Source organism: Salmo salar, chromosome ssa25 (genome assembly GCF_905237065.1).
Source record: "Salmo salar chromosome ssa25, Ssal_v3.1, whole genome shotgun sequence".
Lineage (NCBI taxonomy): Eukaryota > Metazoa > Chordata > Actinopteri > Salmoniformes > Salmonidae > Salmo > Salmo salar.
Genome location: NC_059466.1, coordinates 17,032,062 through 17,043,267, shown reverse-complemented (window position 1 = coordinate 17,043,267; position 11,206 = coordinate 17,032,062). Strand labels below are relative to the sequence as shown.

General features: G+C 40.7%; 1 protein-coding gene across 1 annotated transcript; it reads right to left on the bottom strand.

The window, feature by feature from the left end:
* Positions 1–679: 679 nt before the first annotated feature.
* LOC106586278 (NADH dehydrogenase [ubiquinone] 1 alpha subcomplex subunit 10, mitochondrial) lies at positions 680–8,613 on the bottom strand. Its single transcript, XM_014173404.2, has 10 exons — positions 8,450–8,613; positions 7,840–8,008; positions 7,438–7,653; positions 7,130–7,216; positions 6,114–6,235; positions 3,345–3,412; positions 3,113–3,167; positions 2,813–2,898; positions 2,565–2,673; positions 680–984 (listed from the first exon to the last, which is right to left on the bottom strand). Exons 1-10 carry the CDS (start codon positions 8,522–8,524, stop codon positions 916–918), a joined length of 1,056 nt encoding a protein of 351 aa, XP_014028879.2. The 5' UTR covers positions 8,525–8,613; the 3' UTR covers positions 680–915.
* Positions 8,614–11,206: the final 2,593 nt, after the last annotated feature.

Below are 11,206 nucleotides of genomic sequence, written 5' to 3'. Positions count from 1 at the left end.
TGTTTTGGTACATGAAGACCTGAAGGGTATAATACAAAGCAGGATCAATGAGTTAGCCAGCTATCTTCGATAAACAACTAGAAATAACTTTCAATTTTCTGGTTCAATAAGAAAGCTAAACTTCAATATGTTCATGGTGATCCATACCACCAGAGTCTGAAATTAGCAGCACCTGAATTATCATCTTTCTCTTTCATGAACATAGTATATCTAATCTTGCCCTTAGAGCATGTCATAACTGCAGATTTTAGATTTCACTATTTACAAATGTATTGTGTTTGATATGCCATTATGGAATGGCTGGAAGCCAATCAGTCTGAACCCAGTCAGTATCTGCAGACACATATAGTACAACAGGCACACTGAAGGCCTGCCTAATTAGCTTCCTGCTTCCATACCTGGAACTGTGGTTAAGAAACACAGTAAACCCTTACAGGGCTATGTGACACCGCACTATGCACTGACAAAGTCACTGTGTGAAGCATCTGTTAAAGAAAAGACTAGCGGATACATTATAATGATACAAGTCAGTAAAGTCATTTTACTTTCAAGTTTGCTGTCCCAGTTTATAAAAAAAAAAAGTATATGATTGAGGATAAACTGGAATCTCTCTTAATCCAATTGCCATTATCCCTCTTGAAAAGGCTAGATGCACATTTCACACACAAAAAAGAACACGTTTTTAGATGTACTTTTAATGCATAATTCATGGACATAATACAGTTTCTCCTTGAACCACAGTCAGACCAGAGAAGAGAATGTTCCAGATTGGATCAAATGAATAATCCCATATTTAGACTTCTCCACCCATAGGGAGGAGTGAACAGGTGTGTGAGAGGGGGGGGTTGAGGGAGGGAAAGAGGAGCGAACCATTCATCTACAGCAATCAGCTCAAGAGTAGTCAGGTCCACTCATTCACTTCAGCCAGATGTTCGTGTCTCCTATGTCTGCATTATAACCTGCAGCGTACTTCTTTCCCAGGATCTTTTGGGACAGAAAAGAAAAAGAACAGTCAATTTAATTAGAGTGAGAGAAGTGATAGGGGATATAGCCTATTATGTATGCTAAAACTTCTGGGATGCATTTGCTGAAACAGTTGCCAAAAATATAGGAGAAACAATCTTTGAAGTTGCAAGTAAAATACAATCTAGTTAGGCTAGGTATAAACAAGAAGTTAATAAATATTTTGCCTTTTTGGAAATAAATCAAGTTAGTCGCCTAATAGTTATTCTGAGAGTTCTGTAACCCTCTTAGTCTGGGCATACAAGTCATAACCTACACTTTACTGATGAAATCCTTAAAACGAATCCAATGCGAGGGTCAAGGAGTCATCCTTGACTTAAAAAAAACATTTGTGGGAATTGCCTGTGTAAAAAGAGACACACGATATTCCACAGGACACTTGGGCAGGTTTACAGTTCTCCGATTTAAGAAGCCAGGCCTTCTTATTCCCTTAAGCTTTGAAGAACTAGCCACTCAAGACTCATCCATCCTTAGATGTGGGACGACAGCAAAGACTAATGGTATAGCAAAGTGTTTTTGTCACTAGGGGCGACATTGCAGTCCATCACCCCCTAGCCTTAGCAAACAGCGCGTTATGAGTTCCTGCTAATGTGAAGCCACGTCAGTGACAGACTGATAGACAGCCAGGCTGCTCTGTCACCCTGGCGACACTAGCCCATCAATCTTGTGAGTATGAAACAAAAAAGATCATGTAGGCCTTAGTTAACACTAGACTAACACGGTTTCTCTTTCTTTCAACTGTTATCAGTCAGCCAAAGAAGCAGAAAACAGACTTAAATATAAAGACATTTACAGCCTCAAAAACAAATCAGCCAAGATTGAAGAAGTGGTGTTGGATTGCAAATAGCAACATTGAGAGGCATTAAAGTTTTGTTTTGTTTACCTAGTTTTACTTTGACATCTGCGGTACAACTTAGCACGAGTTTAAGCTGGCGAAGCCAAAATGATATCACCAGACAAACCCCTATCGGTTGTTGTTCTTGTCAAACAGTACAGTACACTCTACTGTGTAATCCTAGCTTGCACTTCAGAAGAAGTGAACTTTGTCAAGTAGAAGTACGGATGAGAAAATGCAGAGAACCTAAGCCCGCCATAGTTCACATTCCCCAAGCTTGTCCTCCCACTCGTTCCAGTATAATAGCGGGCACCGAGCAAAATGTCAGCTCAAAGAATCCTGTAGCACATTATATACCCCCACATCTCCAGTCAATAAACTTTAAAGGTCAGGACAGAATGTTTTCCTGCAAGACTGATGACACCAATGACTTGGAGAATATTCCACATATGGCATTTCCCTTTTCGTATATCATTTGATATTTCAGCTACCAAAATAGTTATTTAATATGCTGGAGGCAAAACCACAAGACGGACACAAAACCCAGAAGAGACGGAGAGGAAAAATACTATTGAAGGAGGGGGAAAGTTCTCTGCCTATGCAGTATGGTACCTATAGCTCATACCCCACTTTATCATAATCTGGTCATATCAGGTGATCTAGCCACACCACATCATAAGAGAAGTAGAGTGCTTTTCTCCCTTACTGATTTGAAGGCATAGTAGCCTGCGTCATACTCGTGAGCCCCAATGGTGACCTCAGGGAGGAAGTTGGGTACAAGGGTCAGGTCTGCAACCCTCATCTTGTCTTCCACCCTTGGGAGAGAGGAAGGAAAACAGCAGGCTGATGAGAAAGCTTCCAGAGCTCCAATATGAACTATATAGGCTTACCCATGTACGTGACAGAAAAGTAAGGTCTACAAGTGTAGGGAACAAATTAAGTGGTTATACTTACAGCATTCTCATGTAGTGGAGTGTGACATCATCCTGCTCTACCCAAGGTCCTTTCTCAAATTTCAAGTACTCAATGTCTTCTGCAATCTAAAGAGAAAAACAAGTCTGTTTGACGAGAGAGTTTTGTGAGGGGATAAGACAGGTTTTCAATAGCAGTCAGTGCATTTCAGGATGATGCATTGGCTAGGGCTATAACATATCAACACCATGTTTGTTTTCTCACCAGAAACTACAAGGTTATTATTATTATTATTATTATTATATAATTTGATGCCTCTAGTCATTCACTGGATTTTCTTACCCTCTCCATGTCTTGTGCTTGGGTAGCATCATAAGCGAGCAATTCTGCATTCTCACTGAAATAAAGAAAAACTCTCTCAACACCTTTCTAGTAAATGGTTGAAGGTCAGATCGGAGTTGTCTTGAAAAATTGCATTGTTAAAAAAAACGTTCAAGTTGTTAAAAGACTGGGTCATCTCAAGAGGTATAATGAATAGTATATGTTTAACTAGAGAACTTTCTAATCCACTAACCTGATTTTGGGAAGGTAGGTCTTCTTGTAGGCATCCTCAATGCTCTTCAGATAGGGTAGGGGTACATCCTGAGGGTAAGACAGGATAGATTCAGAAAGACAGGAACAACACACTTCAGAAAATAGACTATTTGAAAAGACAGCCAACACCAGAACCAACACAATTCACTTGCTTAGTCAAAGTGCCTTAAATGGATTTAACTTAACAAGCAGAACACCCAAAGTGATAGAGAAGCAGAAGATCTGTTTGGAGCTGTTGAAGCAGATTCTCATCTTCAATGATCTGATCCGTAGAGCGGAAAGGTAATTAAACCCAACTTAAGAATAATCATGGCACACAAAAATCAAATAACTCAGTGGCAACTGATATGAATCTATTTGAAGGGCCATGCTTGAATTCTTATCCAGGCTTCAGCTTGATTTAATTCCTTTATTGGCCAGTATTAAGCCTTTAGAAGTTTGACAGATGGTTTCTTTCCAAAATGCTACCCATCCAATACTATTAGTGATCTAAAAACACAAGTGCAGCTTTTGGGCATATACAGTACCTTCAGAAAGTATTAACTTTTTTTGTGTATGAACTTTTTCCACATGTTGCTGTGTTACACAACCTGAATTTAAAATGGATTGCGATTTTTTTGTAACTGGCCTACACACAATACCCCATCATGTCAAAGTGGAATTAGGTTCATTTACATTTTTGTGGCAAACCTAAATACGTTCAGGAGTAAAGTGTCACCTAACAAGTCACATAGGTTGCATGGACTAACTCTGTGTGCAATAATAGTGTTTAACAAGACCCTTGAATGAGTATGCATCCAAACTTTTGAATGACTACCTCATCTCTGTACCCCACACATACAATTATCTGGAAGGTCCCTCAGTCAAGCAGTGAATTTCAAACCCAGATTCAACCACATAGACCAGGGAGGTTTACCAATGCCTCGCAAAGGGCACCTACTGGTAGATAAAAAAGCAGAAATGTAATATCCCTTTGAGCATGGTTAAGTTATTAATTACATGTTGGATGGAGTATCAAAACACCCAGTCACTACTAAGATACTACTAAGATAAGGCCAATGGTGACTTTAAGACAGTAAAAAAAAATGTAACGGCTGTGATGAGTCAACAACATTGTAGTTAGTCCACAATACTAACCTAGATGACAGAGTGAAAAGGAAGCCTGTTTAACATTTTAAACATACCAAACATGCATCTGTTTGCAACAAGGTAAAAACAAAAGTAATACTGCAAAAAATGTGCAATAACCTTTTAGTCCTGAATACCAAGTGTTAGGTTGTATTGGATTTGCCCTAAACATGTCACTGACTACCACTTGCTATATTTTCAAGCATAGTGGTGGCTGCATCATGTTATGCCAAGAGTGTGCAAAGCTGTCATCAAGGCAAAGGGTGGCTACTTTAAAGAATTGCCCATATAAGATATATTTTGATTTGTTTAACACCTTTTCGGTTACTATATGATCCCATGTGTTATTTCATAGTTTTGATGTCTTCAGTATTGTTGTACAATCTAGAAAATAGTCAAAATAAAGAAAAACCCTTGAATGAGTATGCATCCAAACTTTTGACTGGTGCTGTATAGTTGATTTTAAAAACACACAAGGTATATATGTAAAAATACAAATGTAAGAATTTCAGCCAATTGATTGGTCGAAAGAACAGACTACTTTCGGTCCACCGAGATTTAGTCGAGGACAGCCCTAAATAGTTATTTTTTTTAAATATTTTTTTTACAAAATGTTACCATTTTTCTTCAGTTCAATATTGCAGAGTATTTTGTGAAGATCGTTGACAAAAAATGACAATTAAATCCATTTTAATCCCACTTTTTCCAAATGTGGAAATGTGGAAAAAGTCAAGGGCTGTGAATACTTTCTGAAGGCAATAGCATAAACAAGACCATCGATGAAAATGGTTATTCAACATGCACCCTAAACATTGCATAGATAAAAAAAGATCCATCATGTTGATCACTGAAAGGATACATCTGGCTTTAAATAAGGGAGTGTGATTCAACATCTTTAAAACTGAGGTTTAAACATGTTATATATTTAAATCCAATCAGAGATGTGAGAATTACACTCCGGAAAGAAAGGTTTGGAACACTGATCTGAATTATGAATCACACTACCTAAGTTGAAAATAGCCTAGATTTTAAGCACCTAGACTTGTCCTAAACAATACTTTTTCTGGTAGAATCTGAGACTGCATATTTATCTCAATTTGCACCGAATTCCTACAGCCCTCCATGTTTATGTTTAAAGACAGGATTATTGCTGGGGCCACAATTGCATAATGCTAATAACTACCAGGCTTTGTGAGGCCCACCCGCCTGCCTGCCAAATGTGAGAGGTCCTAAATGGGCGTATGTGAAAGCAACAACTAATTTCTATAATTTTGACACATTACCAGAGGCATTTGGCAAAGGAAAGGTTCCAATTAAGAACATTACTTGCTGTTAGCAACAGACTGATAATCATTTTTTTTTCTGTTTCTAACCTAGCTCATGACCACAGTAGAGACTTTTTGAGGAGTTTAAAATGTTTTTTTTTGTTTAAAGCCCCAAATACATCAATATTAGAAAGAGTTCACACAATTATTAATAATTACTGGACAGGACTCAATTGGTTGAGTAAAACTTCCATAGGTTCTCTACCAGCTGATAATGGATGGTCATGCAGTCAGACAAACGATATGCCTAGAAAAGTATAGCATGGATTATATTTTCCTTGTTTGTATCCCCCTACTTTGCCTGATGCCTTTAGCTTCTTCTGCACTTCTTCTGCTGGCTTGTCCACATAGATGACCAAGTGAGGGGGCAGGAACTCACAGATGCTGATACCTTTGATTTCATTGTAGTGGTCTACACCTGCATTACAGAACATATGAGATTCAACCACAGCAATGTAAAATGCCCCTTTTGTAGTAATGGTGGCATACATAAAAAAAGCATCTTCACCCAGTTTATTTATGTAAAACACTAATGACCTTTCAATGTCATGGCTTCTCAGGTTGGTGTTAAACCAGATCTGATTCATCATCTATAAGTCTTTGCTAGGTAAAGCCCTGCCTTATCTCAGCTCACTGGTCACCATAGCAGCACCCACCCGTAGCACCCACCCGTAGCACCCGCTCCAGCAGATATATTTCACTGGTCACCCCCAAAGCCAATTCCTCCTTTGGTGGCTTTTCCTTCCAGTTCTCTGCTGCCAATGACTGGAACGAATTGCAAAAAAATAAATAAAAAAATAAAAAAAATATCACTGAAGCTGGATACTCATATCTCCCTCTCTAACTTTAAGCACCAGCTGTCAGAGCAGCTCACAGATCACTGCACCTGTACATAGCTCATCTGTAAATAGCCCATCCAACTACCTCATCCCCATACTTTTTTGCTCCTTTGCACCCCAGTATCTCTACTTGCACATCTAGCACTCCAGTGTTTAATAAATTGTAAATATTTCACCACTATCGCCCATTTATTGCCTTACCTCCCATATCTTACCTCATTTGCACACACTGTATATAGACTTTTCTACTGTGTTATTGACTGTATGTTTGTTTATTCCATGTGTAACTCTGTGTTGTTGTTTGTGTCGCATTGCTTTGCTTTATCTTGGCCAGGTCGCAGTTGTAAATGAGAACTTGTTCTCAACTGGCCTACCTGGTTAAATAAAGGTGAAATAAAAAATAAAAATAAATAACAACGCAATAAGACTATTCAGATCTGTACCACCCTTACCATAGGGATTTCAGTACTTACACTGCCTTCTGATGTAGCCCTGTTTGAACATGGCCTCCACAAACACCATGTCACTGTAGGGGGAGCGCTCCAAGATCACACCTTGGCCTAGAATGGAGAAAGTTTATGAGAAGGACATGACTAAAAACGCAAAATGGACAGAATCATATTTTTGCAAAAAGCCATTTATAATAACACAAGGCATTAATTTAACTACAGAAATGTAAGCTCAAGAGCTCAATTCTTTGTTTTCCCCCGATTCCCTAACACAATCCTGATGTCATTTGTGAGCGATATCTGAGCGCATTCCCATAGCCAGCCAGCCGTACCTGTGGTGAGCAGGTGCTCCATGGCGTCTGACCACTGAAGAAGCCTCATGAGGTACATCCATGCCTGTAGCCGGTAGGAGTTCCCATCAGCAGCCTTGGGGTCTGCATAGAACTTCTCCAAGCTGCAGTTACCATTGAAGGCGATTGGCAGAGGCTCCTTCTCCGCTGTCATCTTGTCCAAGTAGTGTGTGTTGGGCTCAGGCATGTACAGCATCCCTACAGACAAAGTGTTAATGTAGTCAATATACATTAATCCTGTTCTGTACCAGAAAGGTAGGAAATTCCGTTTTTTTATTTTTAGTTAATGCAATTGGCATTATAAACTTCTAACTCACCAAGTTATAAATATGTATAAATAAGTAGTCTAGACTTCAATAACTGCATCGACAACAGGATCATTACCCAGCTTATCAGCCAGACTCTGGGCCAGCACCCCCTTTCCTGAGGCCAGGTTGCCATCAATGGAGATGATCTTGCTGTTTTCTTTTAACCTTGGGGTTGTCCTCTCACCCAGTGCATATGCCCACCAGCCGTACCGTAGGTTCCTTAGTGAGCTTGTGTGAATACCAGCCTAAAGATAGAAGATATGTTGATCAATTAATTCTCAAATCAAATATTGAATTGTACTCAGTATCAATAGAATGAGTATGCGAGTGTCATCCTTCTGACCATCCTGCCCACCATGAATTAAGAATGCTTCATTGTAATTGATAAAACTGAAATACTAGCTAGCATGCCAGGAGGATGACAAGAATGGGATAACGGTAACTAGACAATTAGTTCAAATAAGCTAGCTAACTAATTCATATTGCCGCTAATAACAATACATTGCTACGCAAAAGTTGTTGACAACCACATAACACTCAGCTGGCCACGCAAAACACCAATCTGCTAGTTAGCCTTTTTAGCATTAGTATTCTTGTTATGGTGTCCTTGTATCGAGGGCGGCTTGTGAACTTGATGCCTTTCGTTGCGCGAGAGAGCATTTTGGCAATTCTTTTTACAATCTTACCGTCTGAATAGGTGTCCCTGCTTTGAAAACGGCTGTCCCCGAGGGGATGACCAAACGAATCACCCGTAACGCCATGATTTTAACACCAGACCTGCAAATCTGACCCCAAAATCACCCTCTATGCAAGTTGTTTCGAGGCGCGATAATAACGCGTTGAAATTGCCTTTTTTGTCCATAGTCGAGTAATATTGACGTCATCAAGTGTGTCCAATTGTATTGCCTGAAAGAAAAAGACAACCATTTAAAATGAGCGCCTTGATTAAGGTAAGGGGTATAGTTATGTTTAGGGTAGGGACGTCCCAAGGATCCCGGATAACACTTACCAGATATAAAGATATACATATTATCTACTGTCTCCGCCACAGGAGGTTAGTGGCACCTTAATTGGGGAAGACAGGCTCATGGTAATGGCTGGAGCAGAATTAGTGGAGTGTTATCAAATCACATTTTATTAGTCACATGCGCCAAATACAACAGGTGTAGACCTTACAGTGAAATGCTTACTTACGAGCCCCCAAACAACAATGCAGTTTAAAAAAATACGGACAAGAATAAGAGATAAAAGTAACATGTAATTGAAAAGCAGCAGTAAAACAACAATAGCGAGACTATATACCGGTACAGAGTCAATGTGCAGGGGCACCGGTTAGTTGAGGTAGTATGTACATGTAGGTAGAGTTATTGAAGTGACTATGCATAGATGACAACAACAGAGAGTAGCAGTGGTATTAAGGGGGGAGGGAGGCAATGCAAATAGTTTGGGTAGCCATTTGACTAGATGTTCAGGAGTCTTATGGCTTGCGGGTAGAAGCTGTTTAGAAGCCTCTTGGACCTAGACTTAGCGCTCCATTACCGCTTGCCGTGTGGTAGCAGAAAGAAAAGTCTATGACTAAGGTGGCTGGAGTCTAACAATTTTTATGGCCTTCCTCTGACACCGCCTGGTATAGAGGTCCTGGATGGCAGGAAGCTTGGCCCCAGTGATGTACTGGGCCATTCGCACTACCCTCTGTAGTGCCTTGCGGTCGGAGGCCGAGCAGTTGCCATACCAGGCAGTGATGCAACCGTCAGGATGCTCTCGATGGTGCAGCTGTAGAACCTTTTGAGGATTTGAGGACCTATGCCAAATCTTTTCAGTCTCCTGAGGGGAATAGGTTTTGTTGTGCCCTCTTCACGACTGTCTTGATGTGCTTGGACCATGTTTGTTTGTTGGTGATGCGGACACCAAGGAACTTGGTGTCCACATCAAGCTCTCAACCTGCTCCACTACAGCCCCGTCGATGAGAATGGGGGCGTGCTCGGTCCTCTTTTTCCTGTAGTTGATCACGTTGAGGGAGAGTTTGTTGTCCTGGCACAACATGGCCAGGTCTCTGATCTCCTCCCTATAGGCTGTCTCGTCGTTGTCGGTGATCAGGCCTACCACTGTTGTATCATCGGCAAATTGAATGATGGTTTTGGAGTCGTGCCTGGCCGTGCAGTCATGAGTGAACAGGGAGTACAGGAGGGGACTGAGCACACACCCCTGAGGGGCCTCCGTGTTGAGGATCAGCGTGGCGGATGTGTTGTTACCTACCCTTACCACCTGGGGGCAGGCCCGTCAGGAAGTCCAGGATCCAATTGCAGAGGGAGATGTTTAGTCCCAGGGTCCTTAGCTTATTGATGAGCTTTGAGAGCACTATGGTGTTGAACGCTGAGCTAAAGTTAATGAATAGCATTCACACATACAGTTGAAGTTGGAAGTTTAAATACACTTAGGTTGGAGTCATTAAAACTCGTTTTTCAACCACTCCACAAATTTCTTGTTAACAAACTATAGTTTTGGTAAGTCGGTTAGGACATCTACTTTGTGCATGACACAAGTCATTTCTCCAACAATTGTTTACAGACGGATTATTTCACTTATAATTCACTGTATCACAATTCCAGTGGGTCAGAAGTTTACATGCACTAAGCTGACTATGCCTTTAAACAGCTTGGAAAATTCCAGAAAATTATGTCATGGCTTTAGAAACTTCTGATAGGCTAATTGACATAATTTGAGCCCATTCGAAGTGTACCTGTGGATGTATTTCAACGCCTACCTTCAAACTCAGTACCTCTTTGCTTGACATCAAGGGAAAATCAAAATAAATCAGCCAAGACCTCAGACAAAAAATTGTAGACCTCCACAAGTCTGGTTCATCCTGGGGAGCAATTTCCAAACACCTGAAGGTGCCACGTTCATCTGTACAAACAATAGTATGCAAGTATAAACACCATGGGACCATGCAGCCGTCATAATGCTCAGGAAGGAGATGCGTTCTGTCTCCTAGAGATGAACGTACTTGTGTGCGAAATGTGCAAATCAATCCCAGAAAAACAGCAAAGGACCTTGTGAAGATGCTGGAAGAAACAGGTACAAAAGTATCTATATCCACAGTAAAACAAGTCCTATACCGACATAACCTGAAAGGCCGCTCAGCAAGGAAGAAGCCACAGCTCCAAAACCGCCATAAAAAAAGCAAGTCTACGGTTTGCAATTGCACATGGGGACGAAGACTGTACTTTTTGGAGAAATTTCCTCTGGTCTGATGAAACACAAATAGAACTGGCCATAATGACCATTGTTATGTTTGGAGGAAAAAGTGGAGGCTTGCAAGCCGAAGAACACCATCCCAACCGTGAAGCACGGGGGTTTCAGCATCATGTTGTGGGGTTGCTTTGCTGCAGGAGGGACTGGTGCACTTCACAAAATAGATGGCATCATGAGGAAGTAAAAAT

Excerpts from the sequence above, each read along its gene's own strand:
- LOC106586278 (XM_014173404.2), bottom strand. The coding sequence starts at position 8,524 with ATGGCGTTACGGGTGATTCGTTTGGTCATCCCCTCGGGGACAGCCGTT. Across the intron at positions 7,217-7,437 it reads GGAGCACCTGCTCACCACAG|GCCAAGGTGTGATCTTGGAG; the intron begins GTACGGCTGGCT and ends TCTCCATTCTAG. Across the intron at positions 3,413-6,113 it reads AGCTAAAGGCATCAGGCAAA|GATGTACCCCTACCCTATCT; the intron begins GTAGGGGGATAC and ends TCTTACCCTCAG.